Source organism: Malurus melanocephalus, unplaced genomic scaffold, assembly GCF_030028575.1.
Source record: "Malurus melanocephalus ecotype Western Australia unplaced genomic scaffold, MMel_1.1 scaffold_108, whole genome shotgun sequence".
In the NCBI taxonomy this organism is placed as follows: Eukaryota; Metazoa; Chordata; class Aves; order Passeriformes; family Maluridae; genus Malurus; species Malurus melanocephalus.
This window is the reverse complement of record NW_026623340.1, coordinates 1,658,460-1,678,214: the sequence shown is the minus strand read 5'-3', so window position 1 is coordinate 1,678,214 and position 19,755 is coordinate 1,658,460. Positions and strand designations below refer to the sequence as shown.

The 19,755-nt window shown below is 48.5% G+C and overlaps 1 protein-coding gene across 1 annotated transcript in view; it reads right to left on the bottom strand.

Annotated features, from left to right (window-relative positions):
* The window catches only part of TNIK (TRAF2 and NCK interacting kinase), a 141,062-nt gene that overhangs the window by 29,211 nt on the left and 92,096 nt on the right, over window positions 1–19,755 (bottom strand). Inside the window, exons 10-16 of the mRNA XM_057369417.1 lie at window positions 18,349–18,524; window positions 16,832–16,898; window positions 15,845–16,049; window positions 7,847–7,957; window positions 7,306–7,392; window positions 5,879–6,079; window positions 1,105–1,269 (exon numbers count right to left, since the gene is read on the bottom strand). Of these exons, the coding sequence (XP_057225400.1) occupies window positions 1,105–1,269; window positions 5,879–6,079; window positions 7,306–7,392; window positions 7,847–7,957; window positions 15,845–16,049; window positions 16,832–16,898; window positions 18,349–18,524 (1,012 nt within the window). The remainder of the gene's footprint in view (window positions 1–1,104; window positions 1,270–5,878; window positions 6,080–7,305; window positions 7,393–7,846; window positions 7,958–15,844; window positions 16,050–16,831; window positions 16,899–18,348; window positions 18,525–19,755) is intronic.

Genomic DNA, 19,755 nt, shown 5'->3' with positions numbered 1-19,755 from the left:
CTGACATCTGTTCTRGGAAATCTGAGAAAATCACCAAGTTACACTTTGTGGAATCAGAGTTTCTTCCCAGGGCTCTGAGAAGCTGCTCCTTTGACACAGAAAGGTTACAACTTTTATTTGAAATTTCTACATACATGTTTGTGTACGTGTCYATGTCTCTCACAGGTACACATGTATGCACACACACACACTGACATGGGGCTCTGGGCTTCAAGCAACTTTTTCACTAGTATTTTATTGCCAAACTGAAGTTTTTGTAGCTGCTGATGGTACAGGATGCCAAGAAAGTTCACTTTAAAAGTGAGAGATGACAGTGAAGTGGGGTTTTGCCCACTTGCCAATGCTGCTGGGCAAAAAAAAAGATGTATTTCAGGGCTTTCCTGCACCTTTTTGTTTAAAGCTGGCTTTGTACTGGAGGTGCCACACGTAGCTGGCACACATTCCTCAGAAAGCCCAGCTGAACTTGGAGCAAAGGCTTTGTACTTCCCTCTGAAATCCCTGGATCTGTGGGAGCAATTCCAGGGGCTGAACACTCCTACAGCTTTTGGTGGCAGGGTACTTGTGGACCTCMTGGCTGGGAGAAACTTGTAAAACAATGATGCCCCTCCTCTGTGACGGTCATGGTGATCTATGCCCTCTCCAGATGTGTTTGTGACTGATGCCAACTCAATGGAAAACCAAAACAAAACCTTGAATCAAAGCGGCAAAGAAAGCAAAACCTCTTTCTGATGATCCTCAGCATCAAAGCGTGCCGGGTCTTTTGTACCAAGTGCTGTGGTTTGAGTCCTTTACATAAACCAGACCCGAAGAGGATCAGAGCAACAGCTGCACTGCACCAGAGCAGCAGCTCCTCCTGSTCCTCCAGCTTGTTTCTAGCAGTAACCAGTAGGTGATGCTTCAAAGGAAGGTATAAACCAACGTGATGTTGCTAACACATGGAGGTGACAAGAGGAACACACTCATGCATATGGATGCTGCTCTTACTCGTCAATGTGCTTAAGGCTGAGAAACCAGGGAGCCAGATGCTATTTCCCTTCCATCCACTCTTTATCTTGGCTCCTTACCAGCACCCCCAGTGCCCTGGCAACGGGGGAGCACCATTACCTGCGGGTCCACGGGCCGGAGCAGGGGTGGGGTCCGGGCAGGCTGCACACCACTGATGCTGAAGGACTCGGAGCGAGGAGGCAGGTTGGGGTCAGAAATCCTGTTGGCCACCTTATGGGGCATGGCTGGCGAGCTCTGGCGATTGAGCCGCGAGCGCTCCTCCACCTGCGGGACACGGGGACGGGTCAACCCCCCAAAAAACCCCATTCCCAATAGAAAACCAATGTATGCATAAACATACAGAAAGCTCTTTAGGTATATCATATTTATTGTTTGATCAAGGTGGAGATTAGTCAGAGGCTGGATTTGATGGAGATTTGATTTGATTTTTTCCCAACAGAAAAAATGATTCTGTGATCACGGWATCCAAGTCATCCAGCAAAATGCAATAAATGCATTTTCAAGGCATGAAAAAGACTATTTGCATTTATATGCTTCATTGATTTCTGAATATTAAATGGAAAAATAAACAAAAGAGAAAAAATAAAGGAAAGGCAGCATGCCTCAGAGAGATGTTCCTAGAAGATGACTCCTGAGAAGCTCTTACTTCTTCTCAAATGGATCCTTAAACAAGGGGACCATTTCCCTTCRCTGCTATAAACACCACAATGAGTGGTTTTGTTTCATCTAAATAAAAGAATAAACATGGCAGGCAGAAAATGGCTGGCTTTGATCTGGATTTACTAAATTTGGCACGCTGTCATGTATGGGAGGGTAAAAATCTCTACTACTGAGAAAGAACATGAACCCAAAGCTCATTGCTTTCAGCCACCCTTGATGGGAACACAGTGGTTTCAGCTCACMCAGCCGTGCCATCCTGCAGTCAGACTGTACATTGATATTCAGGCAGCATATGCTATGCAGAATTTTCTGATACCTCGAGATCAGATGTATATTTTATTCATGTGTCAATAAAGTGTTAAATATCCCTAGCATGCCTCAATTCCAGTGTGGATGATGCCACGCTAAAAGGCAATCTGCACAACAGGTTTGCTTGGAAATAACCACAGCTCTTCTTTAAGTAAGTGAATAGGAAACAAAAGAGCCATGAATAAAAATTAATCCTTTCCAGAGACTGAGAATGAGACAGAGTAAAATCTAGGTAAGAAATCTGTGTTATGGACAGTTTCCTTTTTAAGTTCATGAGGGGCCACCTGAGCTATTGCTGTGTCCTGAAATGTCACCACAACTCCCCCAGGCACTGCCCACCAGCCAGGCAGAGCTCAGCTCTGCAGTGCCCAAGGAAGAGGGCCCAGGGATGGGAAGGAGAGCAGGGTGGGAAGGAGAACTCCCTCTGGGAAGGGAGCAGCAGCACTGCTGGGTCACAGACTGGCCCAGTCCCTCTCCTCATCAGCCAGACTTTGGCAGCAGCAGCGACAGGCGGAGATGGAGCTGCCGCCGAGCGCTCCGGCTGCTCCCGGCACAACGCCAGCCCTGATGTGCAGCTGATTGTGGAGGATGTCCAAGCTGCTGTGGAGGAGAAGGCAGCTGAGGGATCAAATGGGGATGTCTGGGTACTGGGAAGGAGAAAAGTGCTTGATTTCCCACTGCCAGCATCTCCTCAATTGCACCCTGTGACACCAGCACAGCAAAAGATGCTCTTGGGACTTTCTGGCTGTGCTTTGTGGGGCCCTACTGATTCTACTGTTAGGCAGAAAAGGGGAAAAAGCAGCAAAACCCTTCAGGAATTCATCATTGCTCAAGTACAGACCATCTCTAATTGAACTCAAGACTCCCCTAAACAGGAAACATCCTCAGCARTGTCTGTGCAGTCCCAGTGGAAGGYTGCTGATGTTTTAATTCATCACTTCAAAGTGAGAGCARGATAAAAGCCATGGGGCCTGAAGGAGGAGCTGATGTGGGTGTTGGCTGTGGCAGAGAACAGAACAGCTCGTGATGCACAGCCGAGCCCTGAGCTCCTGGGAAGCCCTGAACAGTGAGAAAGCACCACAGGGGACACCACCGTGTGGAAAATGTCTGATTAAACCTGTCCCCTCCTTTCTGCATGGTCATGTGTGGTGCATTCCTGCCCAAACCCATCCTGCAGCTGACCAAGCTTTGCCTGGCTATCTGCAACATCTTGTTTAGCAAATATTCATCCATTACAGAAAAGCCAGTAACAAAGGGAGCTGTTAATTAGAGGACACTGCTTGGAGTGCTAATGCCAGGTCCCTGGCTGGATCACCAGAGGGTCTTAATGTGATCTCCAAAAAAGCCCAAACAGTCCATGATTGTAAGAGATGTGCCTGGATAGACAGGGCAGGTCTAGGACAGCACCCAAGCTACATCCCAAAGTAACTTCCAGTGGATAACCCTGGATAACGAGATGATGAGTAGAAGGGRCAGCAGAAGGGAATGYGTATCCATGCSTGCTGGCAGGACTATCTGCTCAGACTATTCTGTTTAGCATCAAGAGAAAGCCTTGGCTGTGCTCTGGGGAAGCTGTGAGAGATGCAGCACAGGCTGGCTCCTCACCCAGAGCCTCATCACCACCAGCAGGACAGWCCCTTAACCAGGGGATGCAGGGCCTCACCTTGATGCTTTATCCAACTTCAGCAGGGTCATGGAGTCATGCTGGGAAAATGAGTGAGGTGGGAAAATATGTGCATTAAAGAAGAGGTATGAAAAGCAAACAGGGGCACAGCACGAGGAGAGCTCAGCTGYGGTGATCAAGCTCCTGAGAGAGAAGATTTGAGACCAAAAAGCACAAAAACAAGGACAGTATGGGATATAATGCAAAATCCTCAGGAARTATCCAAATAAGCTTTGCACAGCCTCCAGAAATTGTAGGCTGAGCACCAGGCTTGTCTTTTCATTGTTCCCACAGGAAAACAAAGTCTCAATATTTCTGGTAAATTAGCATGCACGGGTTTGGTATGGAAATTGCTAAACTATAGCAAGAACCATGGCAGGCTCATTAGGTACCAGCACAAACCTATCTGTGGAGCCAGCAAAGGTGGGCCTTCAATAAATGCAGCAAAGTACCTGAATGGTGTTAAAAGCAGAAAATAAAATGGGATGGAGGCAAGAGGARTCATTCTGGGAGATTCCCAAGKGTGCTGTGCTGAGGCAGTACATCAAACTACTGCTCCCAACAGCAGAAAGATGCCACAGCTTGCAGCATTTAATTAGAAACCAGACAGAGTGACACAGGTAAGGGATAAATGGTTTGGAAAGCTAATTGGTGGAAGCTGGAGAAGTTCCCCAACACCAGGAAACCTCACCTTCCCTGTGATTTCAGCAAAGGGTAAGAGGCCATGTTCTGCTGCTCTCATTCACATTGTGCAGTTCCCAATGTCCTGCTTCCAATGACAGCATCAAAAAGATGCTGGCCCCATGGAACAGAAGAAATGGGCCTTTGTGTTTGAAAGGGAAAGCTAAATCCAGCACTTTGCTACTTCACCCTAGATAAAAAATAATATTCCTTTTTACATTATCTTTGCTGAAGTTTTGCAGACAGTGCCAGAAGCACTTTAACAATGTTCTAGAGGGCTTACTTGAAACCAGGCAACGAAAGGCAAGGTTTATTTCCTTTTCCTACTCTCAGCACACCAGCAGATGGACAGGAGAGCCAGTTCTGCATACAGCTGCAGAGGCACCACCCAGGTGGAAGCCTCTCCTGTCAGAGGCAACTCCCCTCATCTGCATACCACTTATCAAACCTCTTCTTCCACTGGAAGGGTTGCAGAATGATGATGCAACYCTGTGAAAATCTATCATCTGATGCGCTGCCACCAAAAGAGACTGAAGACTAAACCAGAAGTCAGCAGAAGAAAAATCCCAGGGAGTGTGTGAAAAGGTGAAAAGAATTTTTGACACCAACATCTATCTCTGTGATGGTTCAGAAAGGCCAAGAACAGATCAGTGGCCTTTCCTTAGCAACTGAATTCCTTGAGCATTCAGTGTTGGCAGCTGAATTCCTTGAGCATTCAGTGTTGCAGGTATTGAGAATGCAGCTGAGGACTGCCAAGAGGACAGACCTGCAGAATGCTGGATTGCACAGGACATGTCTGCCAGGACTACAGGACGCCAGGTATCTGGTGGCAGTGATCCTGCTTCGTAGGAAGAATAGGCAGTTATTAAAAAATCTTTCTGCCCAGGAGTAGGGTTACAAAAGTAAACAAAACAGAACTTTGGAAAAATTAATTGCAAGAGCAGGCACCAGCCTTACTGGAGCCACCACAAAGAGATTAAGGAGAAGGAGTTTGCACATGATCCTGAATCCGCACTGCAGACAATGCCTGTCTTAATCTTTTCAAGACTGTTCACACAAGCAATAATTAATATTCAAGATCWCACAATTGTTACAATTCCCCCTTTTTGCCTGAAAGAAAAACATTGGGAAAGAGCAACCCCAAGGCATACAGCCCTGAGCTGGGGGGGAAAAACTGTCCAACCCTGGACTACTTAGAATTAGGGTTCAGCAAGGAATCCCATGACAATCACCCTCTGCATTCACCCCTGACCCCTGCAGACCTGTGGACATGCCAGGAAGGAGAATGATCTGATCTTTAAGGTCCATTCCAACCCCTTAACATTTTGTGATTCTATGTCCKCATGCCCTAGAGAGGCTGAACCCTCTAGAAGGAATSCATCCAMCTCCTCGCATGCCCTCATGAGAAAACCTCCATCCCCATTGCTTGTACAAACACACCACACCACCCCAAACCGGGAGCGTTCCCAGCACAGCTGATGGCATCTGCTGGATTTGAGTATTTCAGACCCAGCCCTGCAGACTCAGCCGAGCACCATCCTCCTCCTGGCTGTCCCCTACCTCCTTGGCCCACGCTGGCTTCTCGCTGGCATTTATCCCTTCTTTGTAGTGGTAGAGGGGTTTCTTCTCCGCCGGCCTCTGGTCCTGCCGCTGCTGCTGCTGCTGCTGCTGCAGGGACACCAGGTAATCGCGCTCCTGCTGGAGCTGCCTCTGCAGCCTCTCCGCCTGCCGCTGCTCCTCCAGCTGCTTGCGCTTGTACTCCTACCCAGAGGAAAGCACAGTGACAAGGTGCCCAGCCAGCCCGCGACCTGCAGATTTATCTGTTTGGGGCCTGAGCATCTGAAAGGTTGCTTTCTGGCAGAGCTCACWGATTTGAAAGACTTTGGGGACTGAGGTGTAAAGTATCCCCAAGCAGAGCCAACAAATTCCCAGTTGTGACTCTGCCACTGATGCTCTGCAGCCACTGAACTGCCCGGTTTGGTGGGAATGGGGTTTGAGTGCTGCCTCACTAGGGAAACCCTGTGAGACTCACTGAGGGGTGATGTTTGCTTAGGAGTCATCCTTGACTTTGCCCAGGTTTTCTTGGATGGGAAGAACAAAGGATCAATTTGATGAGCTGCAAACATCATTCAGTTGACATGGAGTTCTGAATAACCTGGTCTAGTGGAAGGTATCCCTGCCCATGGCACGTGGGTTGGAAAGAGATGGTCTTTAAGGTCCCTTCCAACCCAAACCATTCCACAATTTTATGGTCAGACAAAACCCAACTGACACCAACTCCTCTGTAGGACCAATTCACTGATCCTGGGGAGGGCCCCAGTAGAGACAGCTGTGTGATGTTTCTGAATCCCCACAGCTCCATGAGTTTTAAGGAGTAAATAATTTTGCAAAGTCCTTTTAAAAGGCAAGGGCTTGTGTGAGGGTTTTTGTTTTTCCTAAATAAAATAGCAAGACCAAAACAAAATAACTCCTMTAGATTAAAAGAAAATGCAGTAAGAGTAACAGCTACCAGCACTAGAAAGGATAACTCAAACCCAAATTAAATAAAAAAGAGGACATCTAGAAAGCAAACAGCACACTAAGGAATAGACAGAGCTCCTGGAAGAAAATTAAAACAAAAGCCTTCACTCAGAACATGAGGAACAGCATAGCAGGATGGGTTTGATGGATGCAGGCACGCAACAGCTCAAACACACCCCAACACGCTGCAAACAACCTCCAAAACCTCACAGCAGCAACCAGGGCTGCCCCATTCACACACGCCAATGACACAGAGGGAATTCAGCAAGAGCCGTGCACCACGAGGGGACCCAGCCCCGAGCAAAACAGGGGATCCAAGCATGCTGCAGCCACAGAGAGGRACAGGAGGCTCTAGGTAGGGTGGTGACAGCGGTGTCCCCTGTGTCTGGGCACTGAGGGGACACGGGTGCACATGCGGACGCGACACGGGCAGAAAGCGGCGAGCGTGGCCGTGGCCTCCCATTTACCAGAAGTAGCGCCTGCTCCTGCAACAACTGCTGCTGCAGGATCTCTAACTGTCTCTGCTCCTCCTCTAACTGTCGCCTGATGTACTCCTGGAGCCACGGCAGCAAGGGTCAAAGGAAAAAGAGAGAGAATGTAAAAGAGCCAGTACTTTTGAAGAGGAAGGAGAATGAGCTGGGCACCCACATCCACCCTGCCCGAGCGATCTGATCAATCAGCCCGGGCACCCTCCATCCCTGTCCAGGGTGTCCACCACTCTACAAGAATGGAAACCACTGGGAAATGGCAAACATTACCTAAGAATAACAAAAAATCCGACCCCAAGAACAAGTGGGTGGGAGAAACCTGCATCAAGTGCCTTCACATCTGCGGGCCAGCAAGTGGATCCACACAGAAATAAACAACAGCAGTGAAAGCGACACACGCAGTGCTAACAATTAAGCAATTTGCTCTCAAGTGGTAAAAAATGAATGTTTACAGGAAAATCTCTGATTAGAGGAGGAGGAATCCGTGCTGAAGGCGAAGGCCCCACTTTCAGCCCGTTACCTGCTCGTGCTCTGCGCGTCGCCGCTCCTCCTCCCGCCGGATCTGCTCCTCGTAGTGCCGGCGCTGCTCCCGCTCCTGCTGCTTCCGCAGCTCCTTCTCCCGCCTCTGTTGCTGTGGGGAGCACGAGGCACAGGTCAGCACCCCTATTCCTCTACCCACGAGCTCAAAGTCCTTTTTTCATTATTTTTGGGATGTCGTTTTGCCCACAGACCCAGAATGCTCCCAACCATCCAAGGAGATGCCTTGGGTGGCAGAGGGGCTCCTTGTTCCCACTCCATCCTCACACTCTACGGTGCTTGGCACAGGCTGTGGAGAACCCACAGCAGCCTCCTGGGCAGCACCAGATCATGATTTCCTCTCTCACGTGCAGATGAAGCCATTAGGGCAGTGCATGGTCCCCATGGACCAGTGTGGACAAGGTTAATCAGACCTCAGACACCCCAGAGCTGCACGAGCCCATCACCCACAGGTAACACAGCTCAGCCCCAAACCCACACATGAGGAGGGGGCAGAAAGCCAGGGGAGTTACTGCCTAYTGAGAGGGGAATGCATCCCTCTTCATGTTTGCTGAGACCAAAATTCAAGGGTTTTTCCTTTTTAAAGCACCAAAGGAGCAGGATGGGCCTGGTCACGCCTGCCCCGCTCCCTCTTGGGTCGCATCCCTCACTGCTCCACTCTGCAGCGCCTTTGCCGACAGAATTTGGGAATTCTGGGGTGATGACAACCTGCAGCCCGCTATGACTCATCCCGGGGGCCCCGGGTGACACCTGCAGCCCCCACATTCCGTTTTTAGCCGTGACCGGGAGCGGGGCCCGGCGGCAGAGCGCTGCAGAGGCCGCTCSGCAGGGCACCCGCAGCGCAGCGGCATCGGCAGAGGGCACTCACAGCCCGGCATGGCCCCGGCTCCACAGCCCCATCACCGCCTGGAGCGGCCACGCACCAAGGCAAGGACCTGCTGAAGCACAAACCTGGCCCTTTTTCCTTCTTCCCCCCACCCCTTTTTTGTTTCTTCGCCCGTTGCCGACACACTGCAGTGGCTGAGCAGACTGCAGTGGGAATGGTGTCACTGGAGAAGCTGGCAACGCCATGAATTCACTAAATCATGGGGAGGGCTGGAGCCAGCAGCTGAAGAGCTGCCTGAGCATGCCAGAGATGGAGATGCCTCTGAACTGAAACTGCAATTCTGCAAGAACCTGTATAGATGGATTTGAAATCTCTATCTACCTGCAGGTACCTATATAAATACTGTATTTTCCTACAGATTCTATAAATTTCCATCTCTGCAGAGATATACTACAGATTACTTCACAGATAGATGTCCATAAAGATAAATCTATCCCCAGATATTGTAACAAACACTTAAACACCCCAACATTTCTATCTCGGGAGGAGCCACTGCGTGTCCTGCTGCTGTCTCCTCGCCCACAGGTAATATCCATAGGGACTCCAACGATTTCCTGGAGCTGCAGCACAGCTTTAGTGCCACCTATGGCCACATCCATCAGCTGCTCTGCTTGCCTCGGGGAAGGAAAAACTGCATCCAACCTGAAATAACCTGCCAGCTCCAAAAACCGGTGTGTCCCACGCCAGGCACAGTCCCTGGCACTGCCCACATAGGCAGGGGATGCATGTGCTACGCCGTGTGTGCGCCTGTCTTCGCTGGGAACAGGGAGAATGCAGGCCTGGTTGTGGTTTTTTGGGACTCTACAGCAGAAATTGCAGAGGGCTGGCCACCACGGCACGGTCACTCTGCAGCATCACGGCGATATTTGGGACTTCTTGGCTTCACCAGAACTCCCTGACTTCCTTAGGTGATGGTCACCGCTCCCACAAGCTCTGAAGCACAGATCTTTAGGCTAATGGGTTGAATAAATGTTACCCTGAGCTTCCAACRCAGTTGTATCCACACTGGTTTTGGGGGCAGTTTTAATGGCTGTTTTTTTTTTTAGTTAAACCATCACGCTGCTGAATAAAGCACATAATGCTTGTGTAGGCTGGGCTCGGCTGGCAGGAGGCAAGGCCCTGAATACCACAGCTATTTCTTAAATAAAAATCACCCAAATGGTCTTTAYTTCCAACCCAGTAGGCAAACAAATCCAAATCCTTCCAAAGAAGGAGGCAGAAGCAATTTTCTCAAGGAGGGAGGAGCACACCATCCTTCCTGGGTACCATGTGCCCAGYGGCCCCAGAGAGCTCTGCCCCACTTTTGGCCTCTCTCCTGCAAGGCAGCACCTCACCACCAGCCTCCTCCACACCTAAAAGCCCTTTTAACTCCAGAAATGAGAACTGAGGCCCAYAGGTACCATTTTCTTTCAAAGCCTGATGCTCCTGTGGACATTTCAGGGCCCYCTGCACCCTGCTGCAGCCGGGCTCGTGGGGCTGAGGCTGTGAGCAGCATCCACCGCACGCATTTGCAGAGGCCACGAGTGCAGCACTTCCCTGCAGCTCCACRGCACATTTGTCAGGTCACATTATGAGCAAGTCATTTGTCACGGTCGCATTACCAGCACCTTCAGCTGAGCACTGCAGCCCAGCAGAGYGGGGCTCAGTCAGCTGCCTTCCCTGCATGGCCCCGCTGCAGCAGCTGGAAAACATCTGGAGAGGACCTGGCACTGCAGTGGGCAAAGCCTCCAGCGATGCCCCTGTCTCCCCCAAATGTCTGAGCAGCTCTGGGATGATGGGGACCCTTTTGGAAGCAGGRATTTGGATCAGGGAGATGCAGCTGAAAACAAGTGCATGTAGAAATGGCAAAAAAAAAATAATTTCAAAGCCCTCTCTTTCCTTGCCTCCTTTTCTCCCTGTTTTCTGCCCTCTCTCTCCCACTGCAAGAGCATACTTCCCACATTCCTCCAAGCCTGAAACTACTGTGTGTATTTACACTATCCAGATCCATTATTCATGCAAGGCAAGAGCACCAATTAATGAGAGCTGAATTTATATAACTCTGCAGGTAAAGCTATATGTAGCCGCTCATAAGGCAGAACAGGATCTTATTTTCTGCACCAGATATGACAGGTTTTAAATATTGATGAGAGAAGACACATGAAGGCAAAACCTCTGTTGGGAAGGCCCTTGGAGGCCTGGCATGAAACAAGRACTTCAAAGAGCAAGCTCACTTTGCTAGATCAGACACATCCTGGGCTATGAGCAACAAGAGAGCTGCAGCTGCCCCTCGAACCCTGCGAGCTCACAGAGCCACTGACACTTGCAGGAAGAAACTCCTGGAAACCCTGGCCTGCTGCTCCCAAACACCAGCATGAGCCAGGAAAGAAGTGGAAGGGGAATTCCAAGCCACAAATGAAAACAAATATTCTAGGCGGTTGCGTTGTTGTGACAGGCTCATTTATCTGAGCCACCAGGGAAAGAGTGACTGTGGCTGGAACATCATCTTTCCTGACACTCCGAGCACTGGAGCATGGAGAGGTGTTTCCCACTGGTGGAGAAACTGGGTCAGAACTTCCCACCATGGCAAACAGGGATCTGATTTGCTCTGAACCACTGCAGAGCTTTTACTCAGGATCACCATGAAGGGATGCCCTGCGCAGGAAAAAGCTCGTGCTTCAGGAACTGAGCCCTACATGCTTCTTSACCAAAGAAAAATGAGAGAGACATGAGGTTTAGCTCATGCCTGTGCTGCAAGAGCTGCTGTAACACAGCTCTCCTCGGAAATGGGTGCAGAAATGCTGCTGGAGCCACTGCACTGTCCCCAGGTACCACAGTACTGTGAGGGAGGGCTGTCACCTTAATGAAAATATTCCTACAAGCTATAGGACACCTGCACAAGAAAATAACAAACGACCATTTTAGACAAGCTAAATGTATCTGTAATTAATTGCTGATTTTTTTTGGCATTGCCTTATAAGATCTTCTAGTTGATGGTCTTCTGTTGGCTAACATTTACAGGACCTTCAGCAATTTTTTATCCCTCAGACATCCAGCTCTGTAAGTGCACTAATTGAAACCTCACATGCAAACAAGATGCTTGGATTTGTTCTGTGCATTCCCTGTACAGATCTGACCGTCATTTTATACCTAGGAAGGAAAAAAAATCCATTTTTCCTCATCCAGAAAAATGAGGTTATGTAAAGCCCTCTCTGACTCCATCTGCCCGCTGCTGCCAAGGGGTCTGCACAGAGATTTGTCTTGCAGGATCCCTAAGGCTCCTGACCCCAGGATGTRTTATTCCTACAGCTCAGCTGGAGTTTTGGTGGTTAAACCAGCGCACCAAGGCTCATTCTGTGCCAGCAACAAATGGAAGGCTGATTAGGGAACTATATATATCTAATATATGTATATATAGGGAAAAATTAAAATATATTCAAGGCTATTCACCCTTCTGCATGACACAAACATTTTCTGCAGAGCTGTTGGATCTATTGATATTTAATTCTCTAATTTGAGGGTTAGTTCTGGTGCACATTTTGAATTCATGARACCAACTTTCTGCACGAGGGAAAACAAAGCTGCAACTCTGCTCCCATGAAAGTCCCGGTTTCAAAGCTAGCTTGGGCATTTTTACTTCCACTGCAATTAAAGACAGCTGCAAATCTAAATCTCTTTGGCTGCCTGGAAGAAGATTCAGCCTCRGAGAAGGAAATTGGTCAGTTCCTGAAAAAGGAGGCCCAAGTGTCCAACAGATGCAAGGAGACACGCAAAGGATGGCAGCAGGTCTCGGGGGCACCAAGAAGTGCATAAAGAAACCACCAAAAGACTTGCTCACTTGACTTTTTTCTATATGCATTTGATGTTATTGTTGGAGCAACATCAGGAGATGGTGGATTTCCCCAAAAAAGCCCTAACGTGGGAGGTACTTTGTGAGAGGTTCAGAAATTCCCATTTAGGAAGATCAAGGTGACAGAAGAAATGAGATTCCTTCATTTCAAGCTCTGCTAGATGAGACATGAGGAAGGGCAGGAGCTCCACCCCTGCCAGTATTTAAAGACAGCATTGGAAAACCACAAAAAAACCTCCTGGAGGTCTGCAGAGACAGAGAAATGGGCCAGTTATCCCASTAACAGGGACTTCAGCTCTTGTGCTGTGCATCTCCAGTACAAATTAACTCCAGGCATTTCTGAGCTTGGCATCCTCCTAAGCCAATCCTTCTGGAGCTGCACTTGGGCCCAAATGCCAACTCACTCCCTTGGCCTGGCCACCTCCACGGCATCTTATGATGAGCAAGAACTCTTTCTGTAAACACAGTAAAGGGCTTGGCAGCTTGACCTGGCTGACTGAGGAGCCCCAAAAGCCACCAGCTCCAAGGGTTTATTTGTCCCGGCTGCTCTACTGGGTTTTAAAGGTCAAATTTATTTTGAAAACACAGTAATCTGAGTCTTGCACTGGTCTCTCCTCGCAGAGATCTGCTGGTACAGTGCTGCCTGCTGGAGGCACACCCCATTTTAGTCAGGCCATGAAGCAGCAAGGAAGAAATCCTGCTCACATTAACCAAAATAAATCTGTGGCCAAGAGTCATCAATGAAAGTCAGTGCAAAACTGGTGTAAGAAAAAAACAGAGAAGGGCAACAGCCCCAGCCTGGCTGCTGCTGGAGCCTCTGGTTGCTGCTGGGATGGGTACAAGTGCTGGAGCAGTAGAAGGAAAACTGTGGTGACATCCCCAGAGTGTGCTGGGGCAGCCACATCAGACTCAGCACWGCTGTGACAGCTGCTGTTGGYCACCTCTGTCTGGCCATCAGATGCTTCCTGCCCCAAAATATTGATGAAACTTTCTTTGCTCATCTTTGCACCGACAGATTTTCTGGTTTAGCAGATCCAGGGCACCTTGCAGCTGGCAAAGCCACAGCCAGTCGTGCTGGGAGCCTGTCCTCAGCACTGTCCAACCCGCCCCGTCTGCAGCAGCAGCTCTGTACCTCTTTCAAGGACTCCTGCTTTAATCCTCACCATAGCAACTCAGCTGTTTCCTGCTCGCCACGTGAGCAGTGTCTGATAAAGAACAGAGCTCATTTCACTCTGGCTGGATGCAGGTGAAGCTAAACCTGGCCAGATGGATGTGAGGAAACAGGCACTTGAGAAGATGCTGGGGCTACCACAGCTGCCAGCTGGCCCCAGCAGCTGCTCTGGTGCTGGCTGAGCCCGTGGGACTGATCACATCAGGGGAGCAGAGGATGCTCTTCCCCTACAKCCCCACTGCCTTTCCTCTGACATGGCAGGAGCTGGCAAACACCTCTCAGCCAGCTTTGCCCCAGCACATCCCCCTTTCAAAAGCTGTAAGGCAGCTGAGAAGAAGGCAATGGGTGGAGAGCCATGGGGGCCTGTTCAGAGTCACTAGGAAAGGCTTTGGGTTTAAATCCTGGCTATGGTGGYATTAACATTTAATGACTTGGGGATGGAACAGAAGGGAACTGGTGAAGCCCAGGGGACTGAGCACAGCCTGGCCCAGCAAGGCAGCAGCCCTGTAGCTCAGGGCAGAGCTCGCCAGCTTAGCAAGGGGATTAGCCCTCCATTCAAAACCTGCCTGGGAAGCAGCAAAGAGAGAACAATTTTCTTCTACGTGAAGAGAACGTATTAATACAGCAGCAAGCATTGTATTCATTACAGGATTGCAGCTAATCTGGTGTCTGCTTTTATTCTGCTGTTGTTGTGCTCCTGTACTGCTTGCAGCAAGCAGGCTGGGACAAAGGCAGAGCCAGGCTTCCTTACAACAGTCCCCAAACATCCACTGGGGCAGGGGATTTTGGGGTGCATCTGTGTGCAAACCCTGTCCTCTCTCAAAGCAGCCAGCTAGCCTTGGGAAGGGTGCAGGGCTYAAGCAAAGTCTGACCTACAAAATATTGAACACGCTGTGCTCTGACAACATCACAGACCTACATATTTACCAGACTGAAAAAATGCTTTSCTTGGGGTTTGCTGTGTTGATTTTTGCCCTGAAGGGGCTCAGAGGACCACCTCGAAGAGGGGCCATACCATCACCATCATCACCCTCAGCTGCCTGAAATTCCTTCCTGTCTGTGCCCCTGCCCTGAGGCAWTACCCCGTACAGGGAGGGATTGGTGACCAGAGTAACAGACCTCTGGCTCATGTGAAATAAGGGGGTGGATGCTCTAATAGTCCATTTACTGCAAATCCTTTTTTCAGACATACTGGAGACCTCTTCAGAAAGCTAATTTAATGACCCTTAGAGTATGAACCCTTCAATGAGTCATTTGGGCTGAGTTCAGAGCAAGGCAATGGATGCCTTTGTGCAAAACCCCACCTAAAAACCCCAAGGGAAGGGGGAACCCCCCCTTGTTTTTTGGTGAACTTCTTCAACACCAAGAACCAGGAGCTAAAGCAAAACATGAGCACTTCCTCCAGAGCACATAGCCAGGCTGAGCAGCTCAGGGACACCCAAAGTCACAGGGTCAATTCCTGCAGCTGGATTTTAAATAGGGTGGATAATTTTATGACCRATTGCATTTGTGGCTGGTGTGTTAAGACAAGGGTAATGAAATCTTATCCTTCGGGGCACATATGGATCATTGCACAAGTCAGGCAGGCATCTGCCCCTCCCCTGCAAGAGAAATTGTAATTGGCAGGGACTGTAAGGACTGAGGTTGAAATTAGGGATTAAATGGGACACAAATGGCACATGGGTCTGGGAACAGGGCAAATGGAGCTCTTCAGCTTCTTCTCAAGAGTAGGAGTCCACAGGAGCAAATTGTGATAATGAACTTGACAGATGAATACAGCTGTCACCCCAGTTATGGGCTAATAACTCAGTAGTTCCAGGGACCCCTTTAGGTTTGGTACTCCAAGGGTTTATTAACAACAAACCAGTTCTACTCCCTTCACAAAAGTTGGCAAAACTTTCTGTGGTGAGGAGAGCTGTTGGACATGGCTACACCAAAAGGATGAGCTGAGGGGCTTGACCAGTGTAASAAAATGTTTGGGGTCACTGAGTAGAGAGGTCAGGACACGAGAGGTCAGGATGTGACCTCAAACCGGGCTGGGAACAGTCACTGTCACCAGAACAAAAGCAGCCACTGCTCAGCCCCGTCCAGTTACCTCCTCCAGCCTTCTCCTCTGCTCCTTCTGCTCCTCGATCCGTTTCTGCCGCTCGGCCAAGAGCTGCCTCTTGTGCTCCTCGTTCTCGCGCTGCTGCTGCTCCAGCTGCTGCCGCCGCAGCGCCTCCGAGCGCTCCTTGTTGGCCAGCTGCAGCCGCAGGAAATCCCGCCTCAGCGTCGACTCCCCGGGCAGGTTCAGGATGGAGCTGCACACAGGACAGCAACCTTGAACCTCTGTGTGATTTTCCAGCGTGGCCCCACTCCCCTCCACCCCAACAGCATCCCAACAGCATCCCAACAGCATCCCAACACCCTACAGAGTGGGATGGGGGCCCACAGGTGCCAGGGCAGGGTGGCAGAGCTCTGCTCGTGGCTCACCACTCATTTACTCACTGTAAAAGGAAAGGTTTCCTTTACATTAAGTTTCTAACCAAAGCCTCTGGTGCTGCAGTGGCTGGCACACACTATATTTAGCTGTGCACAAAGCACATTTAGAATGAATCATTGCCAGCTATTAAAATACTACATTATCTCAGTGAAATAATGGAATAACCTGGTACTAATTACAAGGGCTCTGAAAAATGTCACCGAAGAAAGTTCCAGCCCCACGGTGCTTGCAGCAGCATCAGGGAGGTTTCATGGTGAAAAGTTACATGGAAACACAGATGTAAGGAACCACATTTWAAAGAGTTTTTTGATTTCACCTCACATTTTTTCCACAGCTCAATATCCAAATTCCTACAGCAGCACCACACTGTGCTGCAGATCCCACAGGCTTTTCTTGCCCAGCTTTTGGTTAAGGTGATCCAGACCATCAGTTTATACCCACGCACCACCCGGCAGAAAGAATATCCTCTGCTCTGAAAGGGAACAGGACTCAGTGCTCAGACTCCTTTTTCCRTTTCCAGTTCATATGAGCCCATAATCCAAGCTGATTTCATACAGAGCTAAGGGGATGTAAGGGCACAAATGAAATGCTGATTCTTACCTCGGCTCTCCAGAGTCATTTTCCTCCTCCTCCTCCTCACTTCCACTGTACTCATATTCTGTCTCATCTAGGAACAGAATTGCTCATCAGTGCCCTTTGCTGGACTCATTTGTTTTTCCAGCAGCTGAAAACCCCAGAGCTCTGAAGGCAGAGCAGCCAATTCTCTTTACCTCACATGACCAAGAATAAGCAGCATTACTKCTCTGCATTTTCTGATTTTATGGGGGCCAGGGAAGCACCAGCACAGTGGGCAACAACCCTGACAACCACAGCCCCTTGATGTAAAGATGGGGTGATGTCCACAAAATGAAGATTTATCCCCATATGACAGTGAGAGACACAGCAAGGGGGGATTTAACCAGCTCCTCCTTCCCTAAACATATGCTTTTCCTATGCAAATCCAYGTAATTTCCAGGCAATGAAGATATCTACATAAAAGCCCACTGCAATGTTGTGTTACATACAGCAATTTCTGTTGGGATATCATCTTTATCGGATGAAGGGAATTACAGTCRAAGAAAGGCTCGCATTTATCCAATTACTCTCCATCTCTAGGGTCCAACCTTCATTTGCCAGACTAAACACATTTAATACTTCACTGGGATCCCATTTTATTGTTTTGATTGTAGTGAAATCTATTACAAGGGGCTGGAAGGTACGCATGAAAAATTAATTCCGCCACCAATAAGAAGAGAAACAGCAATGTATTAATTTGCCGGATTCTACAAATGAGCTTTCAAATTAAAATTCAGTTCACAAGCAGCTGAATACTTTAACAAGTTTCTTCTGCTATCTGATCTTTCTTGCAGAGGACTTTGATAGGGCCTGGAGAGTTCACTGAAAACATTCAGTTTAATAGGTTATTCCTAGTCAGCGGAATTGCTTTGGGGCAAGGGTCTTATCTGGATGTTCGTTTGCACAGCTCTGCTCATCGCTGGTGCTGCAGGGATGTCACGTAGATCAACACACTTGGCATGAAATACGTGAGCTGGGGAAAATTCAGCTTAGCAGCTTCACCCTCCCACATGCCAGCACGGATYTGTGCAAACGTAAATTTCATACACAGGCTTTAATGAATCAAAGCTCAGATGTTCCAATGTGGAAATTACCGCTTGGGCTAAAAAAGACATCATTTTTCATTAGGAAAGAAAAATAATATTTTAAAACACTGATTAACACTAATGACAGTCACCTGTCTGCTTTGMATGAACACCCATTGCTTAGTTATGGGTGTTTATTTTCATTTCAATGACTGAGAGGAATCAAATCCAACAAAACAATGTGACCCCAAAACCATAGGAAGCGTGGTCACACAGAGGATCACACCCATTGAACGAGACTGCAAATGAACTCAGCCCTCTGAGTGAGGGGAACTGAGACCATGGGCAATCCAGTCYTCTCTGCCCTCACATTTCACCCACATGGATGTGCCCTGTCTGCTCTAAGGATCCCATGGCAGAGTAAAACACTGCTCAGAGTGCTGTTTCTCCACTACCCCTCCTGTCTCCTCCACTGACCTTTCTCTCCTCGCTTCTTTTTAGTCCTGTCGATGTGGTCCTTGAGCTGGATGCGGACCTGCCTCTCGTTGGGCTGGTCTCGGATGAAGGGATGCTTCATCAGCTGCTCYGTGGTTGGTCTCTGGCTGTGGTTCTTCACTAGGCAGCTCTCAATAAAGGACTGGAACTTTTTAGACCTGGTCAAGAACGGGGAAGGAAGGTACAGGAAAAATACAGGTAAATWTATTGGTTCTTGTGTTAGAAAGTAGAAAAACTTGTGGGTATTTGAGATGATTTTGCTCAGTTCTTGCTCATCATCCCAGAAAGCTGGGAGCCATCAGCATGACCAGAGAATCATCAAGGCCAGATGTCACCAATGCCAGCCAAGAAAAAGCAATGGTGTGTTTCTCCTCCTTTCCCTCTGAACCTGTGAAACTGCAGGTAGAAATGAGATCCAACACACACAGATATAAACACAATGCCTGAGTGGATTGTTTCTCATATTTTATAGCCCCCTGGGCAGTGTTTCAAGAGATGAATCTTTCTGAAGATGAGTGAGACAAGCTGGGTTAATWTTTTGTTTTAGATTTAAGTCCCAATATTGCATGGCCTGATAAAGCCATGGCAGCTTCTGGGTGATGGTGCTGCCTGCAGCCCTTTCCTGCTCTCTCAGCAGCATCACAACCCTCCAGGACTGAGGGACCACCACATCCTGGACCCCTGATCCAAGAGATTGGGATGTTCTCTTTCAGGCAGAGATGAGAACAGAGCCCTGCCCTCCTCACAGCCTCCCTGCCCACAAAGTTACACTCAATCTCAGCTAAAACAGTTTCAGCCAAATCTTTATTAAACAAATTTGTCTTAGTCTCAAGTGCTGCATATCCAAAGTTTTCCTGGAACTAATTTCACCACATTATAAACCCAAGAGAACAGGGATTTACAAGARAGGAAGATGTTGACAGGCTACTGTGAGTCTATGTTGCTTTAGCAAATAGGAAAATGAATATAAATTAATGTCAGAAGCCARCAGATCCTACAGAATTGCATTAAAAGTAAAACAATAAGCTTTCAGGGATTTTACTTTWAAGCTGTCAGACTAAAACTGATTTATCTTTTAAGTGCTAATCCATACAAATTGAGATGCAGAAAKAAAATATGCTACTGGATCCAATTAAATCTTCCCTCCAGCTTTGCTAACGAGCAAATCTGCCTTGCCCACCTTGCCTTGMGAAACACAGTGTACCCTGAAGGGACAATCAATACGATGCTCAGAAAAAAATCCGCTTCTAAAATATGATTCTAACTTGTTGGTGTGAAACTGGAGAGACTCCAGTCCTGGGTGTGTGGTCCAGAGAGTGTGCAAATACAGTACAGGTGAAAAATAGCTAAAAAGGGATGGGATGGGATGGGATGGGATGGGATGGGATG